Source organism: Eptatretus burgeri, chromosome 17, assembly GCF_056783735.1.
Source record: "Eptatretus burgeri isolate ZD-2024b chromosome 17, Ebu_testis_v1, whole genome shotgun sequence".
Classification (NCBI taxonomy): domain Eukaryota; kingdom Metazoa; phylum Chordata; class Myxini; order Myxiniformes; family Myxinidae; genus Eptatretus; species Eptatretus burgeri.
The window spans coordinates 43881096-43902090 of NC_140977.1; the positions used below are offsets into that span (position 1 = coordinate 43881096).

Here is a 20995-nt window from a genome sequence, read left to right on the forward strand (position 1 = left end):
GAATGGCGGGAACATGGCTGCGCATAGGAAATGCGGTGTCAGCGAGAAATGTGTTCGGGACTAGCGTAAAGTGAAGGATGTGTCGTGGACTACCAAGAAAACCAAGAAGGCTAATTGTGGCTGCAAACCAAGGTGGACAAACATTGAATGCTTGTATTACAATAAGTGTCAGGTGTTCAGGTTTATTAAGTAGTAGTGAACTGTGACAAAATGTAATATGCTACGAGCCAGTGCTGATAATAATCCTGGAGCTTGTTTTAAAATGCTCAACCTCTATTTCATAACAAACTTGTTGAAAAAATATTTACATTCAAAATTTATCCGAAAGGTTGTCCCACATAGTAATTCAAATGATGTGCACAAAACAGCTGATTAATATTCATGGCTCTGGAAACAGCTCATTAATATTCATGATCCTGGAAGTATCGATCTTGCCATGGTTATGAGTGACAGGGAGGAATGAACACCTCTACTATTGTTCTGATTTAGAGTTTTGCTAACTATGGTAGCTGATCTAGCTTCACCTTATATCTCAAAATCTATAATTCCGTGTGTGTGTGTGTGTGTGTGTGTGTGTGTGTGTGTGTGTGTGTGTGTGTGTGTGTGTGTGTGTGTGTGTGTGTGTGTGTGTGTGTGAGACCGCGTGACCGCTGTTTCTCAACAACCACTCGTCCGATCTAATTGAAACTTGCCAGGTATATTGCTGGGGCCCTGTGGATGTGCCTTTTCAAGGTTTGATATTAATCGGACAAGTGCTTCCCAAGTTATGGCAATTTATTTACCAACCAATGACAAGACACGTTGCTACGTAGGCGTGGCCGATGGGGAAGTGAACCTCAGCCGCGTTCGCCATTACGGGTTACAACGTACGGACTTCCGGATAGTGATGACTTCGTTTATTCTAATAATTTCTCGATTTCTTATGCGCATTTATAGATAAACACAATGCCCCAATCCAGTCGTCATTTGCGAGAGCGAAGGACCGGCCTGTGTGGTTGTTTGAAAGTTTGGGGGGTTTTTTTGTTTTTTTTTTCCACGTACTTTTTTTTTCTCTCTCTCTTCTCTTCTCTTTGTGTTCTTCCTTGCGACGACATTGCGAAAAGGCAAAATACGTTGGCGCTAATTGAATAATTGGCCATTAAAACTAAATTGCGAATTATCGTCAATGTGAACTTCCGGACAGTGAGGACTTAACTTCCAGACTTCCGGATAGTGATGACATTGTATTCTTTCTCGATTTATCGACTTGCTGTATTCTTTCTTTCTCGATTTCTGTACTTTCTCGATTTCTGTACTTTCTCGATTTTCTTAAACATCCAGTCGTCGTTTATGACAGCGAAGGAACGGCATGTGTGGTTGTTTAAAAGTTTTTGTTTTTTTTTGGTTTGCACGTACGGGTACGCAAGATCGAAGGAACGGCCTGTGTGGTTGTTTGAAAGTTTTTTTTTTGGTTTGCATGAACAGTCACGCACGTACGGGCACGCGAGAGCGAAGGAACGGCCTGTGTGGTTTCTGGCAAGCGGTTTTAAAGTGGTTTTTTTTTTTTTTTTTTGCACATACGGGCACGTACTAGTATCTCAAATTGACTTATCTATTAATGAATGAAAGAACTATGATGGCACTCAGCACTTGGTAGAGCACATACCTCCGCTAGGCTGAGCAGTTTACATTTTGTATCCCACTGATAGGTCGGATCCGGATTTGGACCTAAACCAAAATTGAATTGGCTTGTTCTTGTCACCTAACTAACTCGTCCACCTAGTTTTCTTATAACTCATCCACAACCTTTTGAGATATGCTGCACTGTATATCGTTTTTTGTCCCGTCTCTCAATGGTGAAGAATCACTTGTAAATATTTTTTCAAATATAATATGGAATAGGCAAAGCCTAGAAGCGAACGTAGAATTCTTCTTACATTCGATGCTGCAATTTCCGGTTACTTCGGCCTGGATTCGGGATCAGCGATCAAATAATGTAAATCACGATTAAAAAATATTTTTTGATGATGCGGGAGATATCTTTATTGAAATCAGTGAAGGAAATATACACCATGTCTGATATTTGGGTCTTTCATGTCTCCGACGATGCCTTTATCTCCCGGGACGCATCATTCCCCATGACAAAAACCGGAAGCAAAAGGGTCATAGCCGACGGCACGGATTCCAAATTTCCAGGGTATTGTGTTGTTGTTGTTGTTGTTGTTGCTTCCTATTCTCTCATGTGCACGTGTTGAGTATGAAGCTCACTACGTTCGCTATTATTGTTTCCAGATCTTCACCAAAATCAAATTGATTCTTCCTTGTTACACACCCGACATGTCCACCAAGTTTTGTCCGAATCCATCCACAACTTTTTGAGATGTTGTGTTTTATATCGTTTTTGGCCCTGTATCTCAATGGTGAAGAATCACTAAAAATAATTTGTCACCAGATCTGGATCTTCACCAAAATCGAATCAATTAATCATTATCACACACCCAACATGTCCACCAGGTTTCCTCTGAATCCGTCTTCAACTTTTTTGAAATATCCTGTTCACAGACAGACACGGATGAAAACATAACCTTCGGTGGCGTAGTTAAAAATGGGAAAATTAGCCAATTCGACTTTTACTCCGCATTGACTTGTAGGCCAAAAAATACAATACATGCAACGTGCTATTGGTGACAGTAAAATTCACTTTATCTCTTGAATATACCCTTTATTCAAAGTTGAAGTGTTCCATTTTTTTGAATCGTGGAAATTTATTTATAATGTTAGATTCACTCACAGTACCTGCTTTTATGTGCGTAACAGTCCTCCTTGTAAGTCAAGGGTGATGAGGGAACGCACTGAAGCGAGTGTTCCCCAGGTTGCTGGAAACCACTGGGATATGCTTTTTATTTTTTATATTTAAAGGAATATTGTTTATCTTTCACCATCTCTGGCCTTCAATTGAATTTATTCAGCGAATACAATGGAAAAAGTGTCAGGGTGGTTGATTGGTTGAGCATGGGAAGTTGATTGAGAACTGTATCTGGAGATAAAAGCACTGACACCATCGTACTGTCTTTAGCACGTCGGACAAGGACGTTAGGGGACATTGCAGTTTTTCGGGGGGTTTTTTTGTAAAATGAATTACAAGAACATTGGTTGACAATGGACAAATCAGCTTGGTGAAAAGGAGTTGAACCTCGCCTTGGTATCAAGACCCTTTGCGTTGAGATGAAAACGTCACATGCAACAGCCCAATTTTGAGCTGTATCATCTGACCTGACAGTTGCCTGTGCAAGGGTGCTGAGGAAGAGAGAAAGGTGCTTCAATTTTGACGTGGACTTGTATTTAAATGAGGCAGAATAATGTAAATGGATTAATTTTACAGGGGGATTTATTTGTCTTAATAATGTTGGTGACCAAAAGGCCAAAATCGCATGATGCTTCAATGCATGTGCTGAAAATCAAGTTGGTGACAAATGAGCTCTCAATGAATGGGATGTTATGGTTATTAATGCTAAAGTTTCTGGTCAACTAAAACCATCAAACCTGTTGAAATCTCATGATGATCAATTGCACTGTGCTGATGATGATTCCTCCTCGAGGTGATGTACAAGCTTGGTTTTAAAGACGTCCGGCTCAAGTTTGACACTTGGTGTTGTACAGTATTGCTGAAGTTGAAAGATCTGATGAATCCTTTTTTTTGTTCCACCAATTGTAGTTTTTCTTCTTCCTTTTCTGATTCTTCTTCTTCTTTCTGCAGCTACCAAACGCTTTGGAGGTACTGCAGTACATTGGTGAGGTTGGGTCGCATCTTGTCGTGCCCCGTGCACCTCCACAGAGCAAGTTTGAAGCCCAACAGCAGCTGAGCAAAATTTGGTTGCTGAGCAATGCTTCCAGCCTACAACAATCCCTGGTCAAAGCTTGGGGTTTGTTGGAGTTGAGCAGAAAATGCTTAGCGGCAACAACAGGCCGTAAGTATCTCACACCCACAACCCTGGGCACTTCTCCTCCAGTCGTTCTTGTGAAGTTATTTACACTTATGTGTCCTTTTTTTATTGTCCCATTTTTCGTTCTCTGTTGTAGCAGAGGCGAAATGCCTGCAGGAGACGTTTGTTGCCACGAGAGAGCTGTGCCAAGATTTTGGACTGTCGACAGGTCGTGGAACAAAAGATTTTGCAGCTCAGAATGAGCCATCTTTTAACGTGGCAACCTTGCAACAGTTGGAGATGAAGGTTCAGCTGTTGCCCACAATGGAACACTTGGGCTTGGCTGTACAGTACAGAGTCTGTGCCCAATTACTGGACCTCTTGACCACTGAAGGGTAACGTGGGTTAAGTGGATCACGTTGGGTTATTTTTATGGCACAGCAGTCGGAGGCACTCTCTTTTTTGGGGGGTTGTCCTTCCGGCTGTGCATGCGTGCGTGTGTAGCAGCTTTTCATTATCACGATAGCTTGTGAACTTCTGAAGGGATTTCAACCAAACTTGGCGAAAGTATGAATGGTAACACTCGTACAAAGATGAACTGGCTCAACTTTGGATTCAACAGGTCAAAGGTCATTGTCATTTTGAAAATCATTTTGCAACTCGGGTTGGAGGCATCTGATGTTTCCTCTTCTACTTATCTCTCTCGCACTTTCTCTCTTCCTCAGGTGACCTTTAATTAAGATCAAACGTAACAGTGGGTGGACATCTAACATGGGTGGAGACCTGTCCATTGGCGCATTCACGTCAAACTCTATTTTCTTGTTTTTATTTATTGTTATTATTTGTTTTTATGCCTCCGCACCAAGGGTGCCGGAGGCATTATGTTTCCGGGTTGTCCGTCTGTTCGTCCGTCCGGATTTTAGTTTACGCGATAATTCAAGAAGCAAAGTGTAGAATTTCATCAAACTTGGTAAAAAGGTACAGTAAGACGGGGCAATTAAGTGATTAGATTTTGGGCCAGATGTGATAAAGGTCAAGGTCAAACTCTGAAATTTTACTGTTTACACCCTAACTCAAGAAATATTGGACACAATTTCATCAAACTTGGTACAAAGGTAAAGTTGGACAGGACAATTAACTGATTCGATTTTGGGCCAGATATGATAAAGGTCAAGGGTCAAATATGTCAATACTCAAGTGTTTGTGCGGGAGAGCAGAGGCATACCCGTCGACTGCGCGCAGTCGAATTATTACTCTAGTTTTTTTTTTTATATCACTCCGTAAAAGTCAACATATTCATTCATTTTGCCTAGAAATGAAGATGGCCTCTTAGGATCATCTGTTCAGCAACTTCTTGCCTTCCAAATGTCTGTGCCCACATCTCCTCCTGACTCTTTGGGAATCTTCTGGGCCCTGATACATGGGCAGGAAATGGTGAGTGTGGTGGGAAGTAAGGTATCTGGGGGAGGGTATTACAGGACTTGTGCATGGAGGAAAAATCGTCTGATTGAGAAAAATAGTGGATGTTGAAGGTATGGATTTGATGAGTGAAACAAGGGGTGGCAAGTGGGTGTTTGCAGATGAGGATTGGAAGTGATGAGGCAAACAACTGTTTCTCTAATTAGTTCTTCAAATGGTCTTACTCGCAATTAAAAAAAAAAAAACCTTTACCCCACCACCCCCACCTTTGCAGCTTCACAATGCGGTGCAGCTCATGTGGCCAGGAATTATATTTGCTGCTCTTTCTTCTTTATGGACGGGTTTGTTGGCAGCCAATGGGCCTTGGTGGGCTTCCTGGGAGGCTAAGGTGAACAGCACGAGCTTCTCCCAAGGTTCCACAAGCAAAAACCGCCTTGTGCAGGTGAGTGCTTCGGAAAAACGGGAGAAAATTTGTTCAGGTGTGAAGCTTATTGTTTTTGATTTTTTTGTATACACTGTTTCAGAAATGAAAGCAGGGAATTTGAAGGAGGTGGGTTTAGGGTGGATTAGCGGGGGATAGAAAAGATTGTGGTTTTGGATGGGGGAAGATAAGAAATGGTGGTGAACAGCTGTTTTGAAGACAAAGCTTTATTTTTTATTTGTTTTGAACATTTATTTAGATCGTTTTATTTATTTATTTTGGGAGGTTGAAGGAAGTGGTGGGGGTGGGTGGGGGGGAGGGTCGGTTCATTTTTCCTCAGTTATGACTGGAAGCTATATGTCTAACTGTGCCTCATATACTGATCTTCATAAAAAGGATGAACGTCAGTTATCTCCTTGACCTCTTGTGCAACATCTTTTGATGGGAAATGGTCCTTTTCAATGTTGCTAATCAAGGTGAAACGTTGAGCTCACAACAACACGGTCTCACAGTATTCATACTTGTTCACAGGGTCCAGCTGTGCTATCCTCGACCGGCCTGTCCCTTTGCGTTTTCCCACTTGTGACTCCCGGAGACAATCGGCACCAGTGGTTAGACCCTTCACTATGTGGAAGGGTCGCATTGGGAGCCTGGCACTCCCAACTTGCCCAGCTCAACCACCTGTCTTCACTCCTTTGGACTGGTCTATCACCCTCCATCCTGTTCGATTTCAGGTACTGATGCCCAGCTATCTAATGGAAACATTGGGTCAACTGCGTGAGTTCGCTGGATGTATGCTGATAGCTCCAATTTGATTCATGAACAATGCTTTGGCAATGTTAATACTCCAAATTATCGACGGCATCAGCGGTAATTATTTATTTTTTTGTGGTCATTTTGGTCCACCAGCTTAATGTTGTCTCTCTCACTTACTAGCTTTCCCATCCAATAACCTGCTGATTTATTTTCTCCTTCATACTCAATCCTTGATAGGAAGGCTGATAGCTACTTTCTTCTCATTTTGCTGAAGGCCAATCTTGCCTTTACCACCTCTTCGCTTCAGTCTTCTGGCCCAGACCAGCGTTCTTCTTCACCAAATTGCAGCACCCATGTTGAACTGCAGGACAGTCTGTCTGCCTTGGCACGGAACCCATCTGTACCCATTGAGCTGGCTCATTTGCTGGCAAGATTGGCAGAAGAATGTGGAACGAAAGAGCAGGATTACGGACTGGGGGAGGCCAAACGACGGGCACGACTTTGGGTCGACCTCGGTCTGCTTAGCCTGCTGGTGTGGCGACCCCGCTCAACATTTGACCCCACACTCAAGCATGCCTGCAAGCTGCGGCATGCACAGCGAAAGGTGTGTAAAGTCTAACGCTGGAGGGCAGTTTGAAATGTCTGTAAAATATCTCTGCTTCACTTTTCAATGCATTTATGTTGCCTTCAAATCGAGCAAGCATGTTTACTTGATGGTGTAAATCCTAAAGGCTTTCACTGGTGCCATTGCATGTGTGGGTGTGTGTCGGCCATTTTGAATGCGACTGCATTGAGAAAGGTAGTCGTTTGTTTCCCTTGAAGTGAGGATGAAAAACCTCATGTCCTGTGATGCAATACCATTTAAATGATTATTTTGTGTGTACTCTATCGGATTTATATTTTTAAAAAAACCATGAACACGTAGCTTATCTGGGCCCTGGCCTAATGTTGCAAACCAAATTTGGTACCATTCTGACTGGTGGGTCTGGAGAACAAGATTTTTGAAGAATTTTTTTCTAAATCGGCCATTTTGACCTACTTGGTCATGTTACTGGAACGAGCTTTGCAATTCCTGTTACCAGTCACGAGAGGAACGTTGCTGCCAAATTTCAGCCTGATTGGCCCAGCGGTTTGGCCAGAGAAGTCGAAAAAGGAGACAGACGGTGTGCGATAGCGATCCTTTATCTGGAATGTAAATTCCAAATAAGTAAATAATAACTTACCAGTCTTGGTTGTATAATGGTTAGAGCATCTGCCCTGTATCTGGGAGGTGGGCGGTTCGAACTGTAACCCCGGCCGAGTTGCACAAAATACTTTATAAATGCTACATGCTGCTTCCTTGCTTGATGGTCAGCCTTTAAAAATGATAGTTGCACGGACAAACAACCATCGGTTGGTAACAACAGCGCAAGCTTTGATGGGCCTAATGCTCTCCTCCTGCATTGAAGTTTCTTGTCAGGGAACTTGTATTTATTTATTTATTTTTTAATTTTGGTGCTGTAATATTGCGCTTATTTTGGGTGACAGTTGGAGCGCCTCACCTCTGAGATCCAGGCTCGAGACCTAGATGCAAGACTGCTGACGGGTCTTGCTCTCCAGGAGCACAGCCAGAGCCACCCTCGTATCAGGTTGGGCAACTTGCTAGCCGTCATTGTTTTGACTCGTCGGAGAAGTGCTGTTGTAATACACCTGAACATGGTTGGGTTTTTTTTCTTTTTGTTTTTTTATTGTTTGTTTGTTTGATTTGCTATTCGACTGAATTTGTCAAAGTTGATTTCATAATGGCAACCTAAAATTAAATTGGTCGACTGGTAATGGGCTTGAGGCAACTTGGCACTGATAGCTGCCTTAAGACCGAAAAGTATGTGCAATTCTCTACCTATTCAGAGTTCCTTTCCTTCCTCTCCTCTTTTAATATTTATCATTAACAATGAATTATGAAGTAGGTTCTCATTCTGAAACTGGATTCTTCTTCTTCCTCTTTCGGCTTGCTCCCGTTAGGGGTCGCCATAGCGGACCAACTGTCTCCATTTTGCTCTATCCTCCACGTCTTCCATTGACACTCCAACCACCCGCATGTCCGCCCTCACCGCATCCATGAACCTCTTCTTTGGCCTTCCTCTTCTCCTCCTGCCTGGCGGCTCCATCTTCAACATCCTTCTCCCGATATACTCAGTTTCCCTCCTGTGCACATGTCCAAACCATCTCAATCTCGCCTCTCTCACTTTGTCTCCAAACCGTCCTACCTGCGCTGTCCCTCTAATACACTCATTTCTTATCCTATCCATCCTCGTCACTCCCAACGAGAATCGCAGCATCTTTAACTCTGCCACCTCCAGCTCCGCTTCCTGTCTTTTTGTTAGCGTCACCGCCTCCAAACCATACAACATAGCTGGTCTCACTACCGTCTTGTATACTTTCCCCTTCACTCTTGCAGCTACCCTTCTGTCACAAATCACTCCTGCAACTCTTCTCCACCCACTCCATCCTGCCTGCACTCTCTTTTTCACTTCTCTCCCACACTCTCCGTTACTTTGGACAGTTGATCCCAAGTATTTAAACCAATCCACCTTCCCCACCTCAACTCCTTGCAACTGCACCATACCACCACCCTCCCTCTCATTTACGCACATGTACTCCGTCTTACTCCTACTGACTAACATTCCCCTTCTCTCCAGTACGTACCTCCACCTCTCAAGGCTCGATTCAGCCTGCTCCCTACTCTCCCTACAGATCATGATGTCATCCGCGAACATCATGGTCCATGGAGACTCCAGTCTGATCTCGTCCGTCAACCTGTCCATCACCATTGCAAACAGGAAAGGGCTCAGAGTCGATCCTTGGTGCAATCCCACTTTAACCTTAAACCGGTCCGTCATATCCTACCGCACACCTCACCGCTGTCACACTGTCCTCGTACATATCCTGCACGATCCTCACATACTTCTCCACCACTCCCGACTTCCTCATACAATACCACAACTCCTCTCTTGGCACCCTATCATAAGCTTTCTCTAAATCCACAAACACACAATGTAACTCTTTCTGGCCTTCCCTATACTTCTCCATCAACATTCTCAAAGCAAACATCGCATCAGTGGTGCTCTTTCCTGGCATAAACCCATATTGCTGCTCACAGATCATCACCTCTCCTCTCAACCGAGCTTCCACTACTCTTTCCCACAACTTCATGGTGTGGCTTAACAACTTTATCCCTCTGTAATTTCCACAGCTCTGCACATCACCCTTATTCTTAAAAATCGGAACCAGTACACTTAATCTCCACTCCTCCGGCATCCTCTCACTTTCCAAGACTTTATTAAACAATCTGGTTAACAACCCCACTGCCATCTCTCCTCAGCACTTCCATGCCTCCACTGGTATACCATCTGGGCCAACCGCCTTTCCACTTTTCATCTTCTTCATAGCAGTCCTCACTTCATCCTTACTGATCCACCCCACTTCCAGATTCACTATCTCCACCTCTTCCAACCTTCTCTCTCTCTCATTTTCTTCATTCATCAGCTCCTCAAAGTACTCCATCCACCTTCTCAACACACTCTCCTCGCTCGTCAGCACATTCCCATTTGGTCCTTTATCACCCAAACCTGCAGCACATCCTTCCCAGCTCGGTCCCTCTGTCTTGCCAATCGGTATAAATCCTTTTCCCCTTCTTTTGTATCCAACTTCTCATACAGCTCGTCATATGCCTTTTCCTTGGCCTTAGCCACCTCTCTTTTTGCTTTTCGACGCCACTCCTTGTACTCCTGCCGACTTTCTTCATCTCTCTGACTATCCCACTTCTTTTTCGCCAACCCCTTCTTCCTTATACTTTCCTGTACTTCCTCATTCCACCACCAAGTCTCCTTATCTTCCTTCCTCTGTCCAGATGTCACACCAAGTACCTTCCTAGCTATCTCCCTCACAACTTCTGCTGTCGTTGCCCAATCATCCCACCCATCTTTACCACCATCCAACGCCTGTCTCACCTCCTCCCTAAATTTCACGCAACAGTCTTCCTCCTTCAGCTCCCACCATCTGGTCCTTGGTTCAGCCCTCACTCTCTTCCTCAACCTCACCTCTAAAGTCATCCTACAGACCACCAATCGATGCTGTCGAGCTACACTCTCCCCTGCCACAACCTTACAGTCACTAATCTCTTTCAGGTTGCATGTCCTACTTAAGATGTAATCCACCTGTGTGCACTTTCCTCCACTCTTGTATGTCACCCTGTGTTCCTCCTTCTTCTTGAAATACGTGTTTACCACTGCCATTTCCATTCTTTTTGCAAACTCTACCACCATTTGCCCTTCCACATTTCTCTTGTTGAGACCGTACCTCCCCATCACCTCCTCATCCTCTTTATTCCCTTCCCCAACATGTCCATTGAAATCTGCTCCAATCACCACTCTTTCATCCTTGGATACACTCTCCACCACTTCATCTAACTCACTCCAGAAATCTTCTTTATATTCCATCTCACACCCCATATGTGGGGCATATGCACTGATGACATTCATCATCACCCCTTCAATTTCCAACTTCACACTCATCACTCGGTCCGACACTCTCCTCACCTCCAATACCCTCTTGACATAATCCTTCTTCAGGATTACCCCGACACCATTTCTCCTCCCATCCACACCATGGTAGAACAGTTTGAAACCACCTCCAATGCTTCTCGTCTTACTCCCCATCCACTTGGTCTCTTGTACACACAGTATGTCCACCTTTCTTCTCTCCATCATATCAGCATCATATCTCATTCTGAAACTGGATTATTGTATTAAAATAATAATGGTTAGAACATCTCCACCAAAGTTTGCAGAAATACGAAATGTACAATTGGAAGATGATTGGCCTCACACCTGAAGACCACTTGGTTGTATATGTACAGTGCGGAGAACAAGTATTTGATACACTGCCGATTTTGCAGGTTTTCCCACTTACAAAGCACGTTAGAGATCTGCAATTTTTATCATAGGTACACTTCAACTGTGAAAGTTGAAAGTTCAACTGTCAACTCCAAAACAAAAATCCTGAAAATCTCATTGTATGATTTTTAAATAATTAATTTGCATTTTATTGCATGAAATAAGTATTTGATCACCTACCAACCAGTAAGAATTCCGGCTCTCGCAGACCTGTTGGTTTTGTCTTTAAGAAGCCCTCCCAGTCTCCACTCATTAACTGCACCTGTTTGAACTCATTATCTGCATCAAAGACAACTGGCCACGCTCAATCAATCGGACACCAACCTCTCCACAATGGGCAAGACCAGCGAGCTGTCTAAGGACATCAGGGACAAAATTGTAGACTTGCACAAGGCTGGGATGAGCTACAGGACAATAGGCAAGCAGCTTGGTGAGAAGGCAACAACTGTTGGCACAATTATTAGAAAATGGAAGAAGTTCAAGATAACAGTCAATCTCCCTCGGTCTGGGGCTCCATGCAAGATCTCACCTCGTGGAGCCTCAATGATCATGAGAAAGGTGAGGGATCAGCCCAGAACTACACGGCAGGACCTGGTCAATGACCTGAAGAGAGCTGCGACCACAGTATCAAAGAAAGCCATAAGTAACACACTACGCCGTCATGGATTAAAATCCTGCAGCGCACGCAAGGTCCCTCTGCTCAAGCCAGCGCATGTCCAGGACCGTCTGAAGTTTGCCAATGGCCATCTGGATGATCCAGAGGAGGAATGGGAGAAGGTCATGTGGTCTGATGAGACCAAAATAGAGCTTTTTGGTTTAAACTCCACTCGCCGTGTTTGGAGGAAGAAGAAGGATGAGTACAACCCCAAGAACACCATCCCAACCGTGAAGCATGGAGGTGGAAACATCATTCTTTGGGGATGCTTTTCTGCAAAGGGGACAGGACGACTGCACCGTATTGAGGGGAGGATGGATGGGGCCATGTATCGTGAGATCTTGGCCAACAACCTCCTTCCCTCAACAGGAGCATTGAAGATGGGGCGTGGCTGGGTCTTCCAGCATGACAACGACCCGAAACACACAGCCAGGGCAACTAAGGAGTGGCTCCGTAAGAAGCATCTCAAGGTCCTGGAGTGGCCTAGCCAGTCTCCAAACCTGAACCCAATAGAAAATCTTTGGAGGGAGCTGAAAGTCTGTGTTGCCCAGCGACAGCCCCGAAACCTGAAGGATCTGGAGAAGATCTGTATGGAGGAGTGGGCCAAAATCCCTGCTGCAGTCTGTGGAAACCTGGTTAAGAACGACAGGAAACGTCTGATCTCTGTAATTGCAAAACAAAGGTTTCTGTTCCAAATATTAAGTTCTGTTTTTCTGATGCATCAAATACTTATTTCATGCAATAAAATGCAAATTTATTATTTATAAATCATACAATGTGATTTTCACGATTTTTGTTTTAGATTCCATCTTTCACAGTTGAAGTGTACCTATGATAAAAATTACAGACCTCTACGTGCTTTGTAAGTGGGAAAACCTGCAAAATCGGCAGTGTATCAAATACTTGTTCTCTCCACTGTATATGTATATGTATATGTATATGTATATGTATATGTATATACACTACCAGTCTAAAGTTTTAGAACACCCCCATTTTTCCAGTTTTTATTGAAATTTAAGCAGTTTAATGTTTCATTGTACTCTGAAATTGAAGCATAGAACAAATAAACAATTGCAGATAAAAAAGAAATCATGGAATCGTTTTGTTGAACAAAATTTAATATAAATTTTTAACTCATCAAGGTAGCCACCTTTTGCAGATATAACAGCTGAACATACTCGTGGCATTCTTTCAACAATGGAAATCAAATATTATTCAGAAAGTTCTTCCCAACACTGTTGCAGAAGTTCCCACAAATGTGTTGCACTTGTAGGTTGCTTTGCTTTCACCCTTCTGTCCAGTTCATCCCAAACCAGCTCGATGGGGTTTAAGTCTGGAGACTCTGCTGGCCATTCCATGATTTGAAGCCTACCGTCTTATTCTTTTCTTATAAGGTAGTTCTGACATATCCTGGAGGTATGTTTTGGGTTGTTATCTTGCTGTAGGATGAACCCCTGACCACCTAGGCGTAGACCAGAGGGTATTGCATGGCACTGCAAAATACTGTGGTAGCCCTTTTGGTTCAGGGTGCCAGTCACTCTGTGCAAGTTGCTGACTCTGGATCCAGCAAAGGAGCCCCAGATCATCACGCTTCCTCCTCCATGTTTGACAATTGGTGTCACACACTGACGAACCATCCTTTCGCCTACTCGACGGCATACAAAAACCCTGCGTGATGAACCAAAGATTTCAAATTTTGATTCATCGGTCCTTAAGACCTTCTTCCAGTTTTCAGTATTCCACTGGTGGTGCTTCATGGCCCAGGCAAACCTCTTTTTCTTATTTTGCCATTTTAGCAATGGCTTTCTTCCTGCCACTCGACCCGTCAAACCTGCAGCTTGAAGTCATCTCTTCACAGTTGAAACTGAGACTTCCTTACTTCGACCAGTGTTAAACTGTGCTTGAAGCTGCTGTCCTGTGAGCCGCCTATCACGCAAGCTGTTGACTCCCAGAAACTTGTCTTCTGATTGTGTTGTGGCTTTGGGTCTGCCAGTCCTCTTCCTGTCAGAGTTTCCTCCAGTTTCCAAGTACCTTTTGATGGTGTAGGAAACTGTACTCACTCACACCTTGGCTTCTTTGCATTTTCTCCAAAGGAAAGACCTCCACTTTTAAGGGTTATAATAGTCTGTCTGTCTTCCTTTGTTAATTGTCTTTTTCTCACCATTATGATAGCAATATACTACTTCCTGCAGTGCAGTATTGTCCAAATAATGTTCCAGAGGGTGTAGCAACACATTCTGTTCCAACACTGCTTTTATACAGAAGGAGGGTTTGCAACTAATCAACAAAAGTTGGGACACCTGCAGGAATTGTTTGCATCAACTTTCAAGGCTTAATTTACTTCCATTGCTGCAGAACAGCTGCAGTTGCCAACCCATTACTTGTTCCCTGAAAAGGGCCTTTTTTAACAACTCTGAAATTTACATTATTTTTTCAGTTTTTGGTGACCTAAACTTTTTTGTTAACCTCTGGCAGTTTACCGCTTCACTTTGTACCATTTCAGTTTACTCACTGGACTTGAACTGCTTGATTTTCAGTAAAAACTGAAAAATGGGGGTGTTCTCAAACTTTTGACTGGAAGAGTGTGTATGTATATGTATGTGTATGTATATGTATATATATATATATATATATATATATATATATATATATATATATATATATGTATGTATATGTATGTATATATATATATATATATATATATATATATATATATATATATATATATATATATACATACACACACACACACACACACACACACACACACACACACACACACACACACACACACACATACTGTCAGACTCCGCTTTTCACGGGGGATATGTTCCTGAAGAATGCCGTGAATGTGGCGGTCCGTGAATGTTAGGGTATTGTTTAAAAAAAAAAATTAACATGGTGTAGGCTCATGGAAGAGTGATTACACAACAAATCAGAACACAACATAACAAAGGGAACAGCAGGAGAAAGGAAAAACAACAACAGCAGGGTGGAGAAAGAAAGTAATCGGAGATGGACAAACAAGGGATACAGGTAACGATGAGGGGTAAGGGAGAACACAAAGGGTGGACAATATGGATACGTAAGCAAAATTGTGTTTGACCAGTTTGTGATTTTTGTCAAGGACTGAGGAGAGGGGACTGGCTGTTGCCCATCTGTCAGAAGGATGAGGTATAAAGAGGATTTTCCAGTCAGTGAGATCGTTGATGAAGATTAAGAATAGGATTGGGGCCGAGAACACTGCCTTGGGGTACTCCAGCCTTTACAGGGCGAGGAGATGAACTAACAAACCAGACCAACCAATATACAATACAGTAATTGCAAATCTTTGATTTTGCAAGTAACAAACGGGGTGAAAACATAACCTCCATCCACCTTTGGTGGTGGAAGTAATAAAATATGATAAAACAAAACAAGTCAATTCAATGTAAGAAAACTATAATATATTTTCTTAGCTTTGAATAATAGTTTGTCTCATCGCTGGTTGTCTTTTTTATGCCCTCCTAATCCACTGGACAGAACGAGTTTGGTGGCTGCACTCGGGGTGTGCAGTGAATGTTTTTTTTAGAAAGTTGGGATGGTTACAACTTATGTTTTAACATTAAAGTGAGCGAATTATCATACTTTTAGTATAAAAGCCCGTAAAAAAAAACGACGGGTTGGAATTATTTCGTCAAAAATAAAAAAAATCGGAAATAAGGAGACTGGAGATGTGATGCTTCGGAGCAAGAAGTATTATTTTAAAAGACGACATGTACAATTGTTACCCTATTTTATTTATCTTCTGGGACTTTTCATTTTGGCGGTACAGCCTCGTGAGCGTCTGAAGCCTCGTCCTTGCGGCAGGGGTGCTTTTATTTTCTTTCTTTATTAGACATCTTATGGATTTGAATGAACGCTCGTTTTACTCGACACATGTTACACATCATGTGCAGCTAATTTCTCTTCCCTGCACCTTGTATTTATTATTTTTTGAACACTTCTGTACACCTCCCTTGAGGTCCAGTTGCAAGTCACTGTAGACAGTCTACATTTCCAATAGAAGAGACGTAATTACTCTTTAATGAAAAATGTTTTTCGAGTTTTTATTTTATTGTATTTATTTATCCTGAAGAATGGACCGTTAGTGAACACACAGTCATGTTAAAAGATTGGCCTTTAAAACCGTCCTTAAATCGTCCTTATGAAGGGGGATCGACAAATACACATTGTGTTTTATTTCGGTGGATAGTGTTTGTTGGTTCTAATTTGTGTTTTAACATTAACAATTCTCTGTATGAACCCGTTCGCTTTCGGCTTAGCTTTCAGGCCAAACTTGGGTGCATCCAGGGTCCAAGGCCTAGACAGTATGGGGGAGTGCGTGAATGGAGTTCATGATGGGGGGGGAATATCTTTATCTATCTATCGATCCGGCTGTTTAATCCTATGCTAATGTGGGGTAAGCCGCTCAGATCTTTTTTTCTTTTGGAAGATTTTATGATAAGGAAGTTTTTATGCTGCTTTAGGATATATTCAATGAATTCCAATTTTCTCCATTTAAATGGGAATGTTAATTTAAAAAAACACCTTAATTGTTAAACTCATCATTGCTGGTGTTTTTTCGGAAATGGTATTCTCCAAGCTTTTTAGGTCATCTCTTCGAGCATGACCTAATAATATTGGTGTTGAGAGGAGAGGTGACGGTCCGTCCATCCGTCCGTCCACAATGAAGTTGAATCGGGAGATCTGGTCATTAGTGATCCTGATAGAGGTCGATGAGACGTACACGATGGTATGACTTTCAAGGTCACCGAAGGTCAAGGTCACGAGACCTTTGAAGTTGCGAAAATGACGATTTTCAAATTCTATCTCCTCCGCCATTTCTTAAGCGATCTTGAATTTGATTGTGGCATATGAATTGGACAATATCTAAATTTTGATCGGGCCGGATTTTTGATATTCGCTTTCGTTTTCGTGTCACGTGACTTCAAAGTTGGCAAAAAATGCGAAAATGACGATTTTCAAAATCTATCTCCTCCTACATTTCTCAAGCGATCTTGAATTTGATTATGGCATACGAATCTATGGGACAATATCTAAATTTTGTCAGGCCGGATTTTCGATATTCGCTTTCGTTTTCGTGTCACGTGACTTCAAAGTTGGCAAAAAATGCGACAATGACGATTTTCAAAATCTATCTCCTCCAACATTTCTCAAGCAATCTTGAATTTGATTGTGGCATATGAATCTATAGGACAATATCTAAATTTGGTTAGGCCAGATTTTCGATGTTCGCTTTCGTTTTCGTGTCACGTGACTTCAAAGTTGGCAAAAAATGCGAAAATGACGATTTTTCATGCGAAAATGACGATTTTCAAAATCTATCTATCTCCTACATTTCTCAAGCGATCTTGAATTTGATTGTGGCATATAAATCTATGGGACAATATCTAAATTTTGTCAGGCCGGATTTTCGATATTCACTTTCGTTTTCGCGTCACGTGACTTCAAAGTTTGCAAAAACTGCCCTATCTTCAGGAGGCTATATATTTTCTCGCAGAGATGATCGTCACTCCCGCACGGGGGTAATTTTTAAACTTGAGCTTTCTCAGGAGAAATATATTTTGTTGCTTGTTTTTAATTTTTTTTTAATTTTTTTTTTTTAAGGCACATAATGCATGGTAAAGCTGAGATACGGAAACGGATATCTGCATTGGAGCGCAAGCAGGCTTTGCGGCCTAGTCCTGCGGCCTACGCCAACCTTGTGCGTGATGCTGACCACTTCTTTGTCGACCTTTGCTCAACTGAACGTGTGCATAACCTGTTGGAGAATCTGCTTAGTGATGGAGCAGCGTCGGGCCTTCTAACAGAGGAAGCGGCCTGGCAAGCCTCAGCACTTTCATTTGTGCACAGATTAACCAGGCAGCATTCTGGCCTTCCTGATATTGCACTGCCTTTGCGTGCGGGCATAGCAAAAATTCAGCACGGCTTACGACTAGCGGCAATGGAGCTACATCGGACGCTGGAGGAGAAAGTGGAGCAGAAAAACTCGGCTGTCAGTCTGCTTGCATGCATAGCTCGCTTTCCCACTGTTTGTGAGTCTTTTCCGACTGCGTTGGCACTGGCCCAAGCTTTGTGCAACGAGCCAAAGGCACCGGAAATTGTGACACAGGCCTTGGCTCAAGAAAGAAAGAGAGAGAGCGACCAGGAGAGTGAGCAAGATGAAGGTGCTGAGAGGATTTTTCTTATTGCATTGCTGTTTCTCCAGAGCCATGCCAGATTGATGGGGTACTTTGATTACACGACTGTGCAGCTTACACGCCACCTGTGTCAGGTAGGTTGGCATTGCAGAGTTTTGAAGCAATGTATCAGATTATGCCATTGATTTGTTTACTTGTTGCATCACAAACATTTTATTTGGTGAACAGGTGCTGACGAGATTCTGGGAAGAGAAAAATCAGTGCTTGAGGGCTAAAGAACATGAACAGCAAAGCCTGTATCGCTTCCGTTCAGAGCAACACCTCTCGGGCCTGGCGGGTGAAGATGTGAATGAAGAGGAAGAGGAGGAGCGGGCATTCCAACTCGCCTTTCCTCACCACTACACCGTATGCAATCCGCACACATTCCTCCAACTCTACCTCCATTGGCATATTGTTCCCTCTGCCACCGAAGGTGGACGGCCTGGGTGTGCTCTGGCTTTCAAAAGGAATTAGCCACTGTGGCTAATCCAGGTTTAGAATGATTAGCCACACGAGACAGGAAATAGCCACATATTTTATTCAAAAGTTTTTTTTAGCAATATGAAATAATAAGTTAATTTTAAGGCGGATGTGTGAGTTTGATGGGTGAGGTTGGTTGAATGAGCAACCATCAGGGGAGGTGGTGATTGTGAGGGATGGTGATGGTGTGTGTGTGTGTGTGTTCGTGTGTGTGTGTGTGTGTGTGTGTGTGTTCGTGTGTGTGTGTGTGTGTGTGTGTGTGTGTGTGTGTGTGTGTGTGTGTGTGTGTGTGTGTGTGTGTGTGTGTGTGTGTGTGTGTGTGTGTGGTATGGTCATTTTGCCTTTAGTAGGTGGTAGTGGGGGATGGGGGTGGTTGTGGACCAGGATTGGACCAACCTCATGCCAGTCAAACTCACTCATCCAACCAATCTCACCCAATGTCACACATCAAACTCACTCATCCAACCAATGTCGCACATCAAACTCACACTTCCAATCAATGTCACACATCATACTCACTCATACAACCAATCTCACCCAACAACTTCACTCATCCAACCAATCTCACACATCAAACTCACTCATCCAACCAATCTGAACAATCCAACTCACTCATCCAACCAATCTCACACATCAAACTCACTCATCCAACCAATCTGAACAATCCAACTCACTCATCCAACCAATCTCACACCATCGAACTCACACTTCCAACCAATGTCACACATCAAACTCACTCATACAACCAATCTCACCCATCAACTTCACTCATCCAACCAACCATAGTCACCCATCAAACTCACTCATCCAAACAAACTCGTCCTACTACAGGTATTACTACTGATTGTGTCAAAACTCACTTGGCAACCACTGACCCAACGAAGCATGTAGCGCCGAGTAGCGCCGAATCATTCCGGAAAAAAAATTTTTTTTTCAAAAAAATTAAAATAAAATTTTGCGACGAGAATGTGTGAGATGGGGGTTTGCAATCACTTCTGTCTGGTCTGTGTCGGTCTGTCCGGCCCATAACTTTTTACTATTTGTGCTTTTCTCGTGAAATTTTCAACAAAGCTTTATTATGAAATAATGGAGAAGACATGAAAAATTTGGTCAAAAGGTCAAAGGTCAGCATCACATAAAATCGTCAATTTTCATCCGATTCACCTGAAATTTCCAGAATTTGCATGTTGGGTCACTGAATTTGTTGACCAATCAAAAGCTAGAAGCCGATTGTTTTTTTTTTTCGATCAAAAGGACTAATGTCAAGGTTGCATAAAATTGTCAATTTCCATCTGATTGACTTGAGATTTGAGCAGGGTTTGTATATTGGGTCACTGAAAGCCCATCGATTTTAAGGTCAAAAGGTCAAAGTCACCTAAATCGTCAATTTTGTTTGTTTGTTTGTTTGTTTGTTTGTTTGCTGTTTTTGCCATGTTTCACAAACGGAAGAAGAAGAATTCCGAATGCAAAGCAGACACAGATGGGCTTTACATTTTCAGATGTTTTTTAGTTTTTATTGTAATCATGTTGATCCACCCCCACTCCTGAAATCTGTTTTGATCTCTCCACAGGATTTTCCAGACCAAGAAGCACCCTTGCTAGAGGAGTCAACCACCTTGAACCCACCACCAAAATATGTTGATGAGACCTATAATAGCATTAGCAAAGGCTCTATGTGCCCTAAATCAGTGCAGACCCTCATGCGGGTACACCAAGAGGTGTACCTTGGATTGACAACGGCTCCTTGGCTGCAGCCTTCGGGCCTTGACCATCGACTTCAAGATCACCTCTTTGCCTTGCTCCCGGCCTACCGGCTCACTGCTACGTTGATCTTGAACACTGACTTAAATGGTGAGGTTGTTGTTGTGCTCAAAGTTTCAACCACTGCTTGCTGCACAGTTGTTTTGTTTTATTTTTTTGTCTCATTCTGCTGTCAAATTTCTGGTTCTGCCTATTATGCACAAAGAGAAAAACATAATCGATTTGCAATAAAGGAGAGCTGGAGGATATGTTGGAGAAAAGGGAAGGGAGAATGTACAGGATGTGACATTTGCAAACGTGACTTGTCGACACTCTCGGTGTAGCAAGAGCATTTTCTGTCCACCCTAATGGTAGCTATTCGTTGGTCGCTCCACCGACTCACACGTTGCTTTTGGCCCGTACAACTGTGATTATGACACCCACACCCACAACACTTTTCTTTCTTT

The 20995-nt window shown here is 42.8% G+C and overlaps 1 protein-coding gene across 4 annotated transcripts in view; it reads left to right on the top strand.

Annotated features, from left to right (window-relative positions):
* The window catches only part of MDN1 (midasin AAA ATPase 1), a 134467-nt gene that overhangs the window by 67578 nt on the left and 45894 nt on the right, over positions 1-20995 (top strand). For 3 of the 4 annotated variants that reach the window (XM_085862458.1, XM_085862461.1, XM_085862460.1), the window contains exons 36-45: positions 3737-3947; positions 4060-4297; positions 5216-5336; positions 5596-5763; positions 6274-6476; positions 6736-7102; positions 8026-8126; positions 17737-18403; positions 18498-18674; positions 20360-20639. In XM_085862458.1, coding sequence (XP_085718584.1) covers positions 3737-3947; positions 4060-4297; positions 5216-5336; positions 5596-5763; positions 6274-6476; positions 6736-7102; positions 8026-8126; positions 17737-18403; positions 18498-18674; positions 20360-20639 — 2533 coding nt within the window. The remainder of the gene's footprint in view (positions 1-3736; positions 3948-4059; positions 4298-5215; positions 5337-5595; positions 5764-6273; positions 6477-6735; positions 7103-8025; positions 8127-17736; positions 18404-18497; positions 18675-20359; positions 20640-20995) is intronic. The other variant, XM_085862459.1, reaches the window with a different exon arrangement.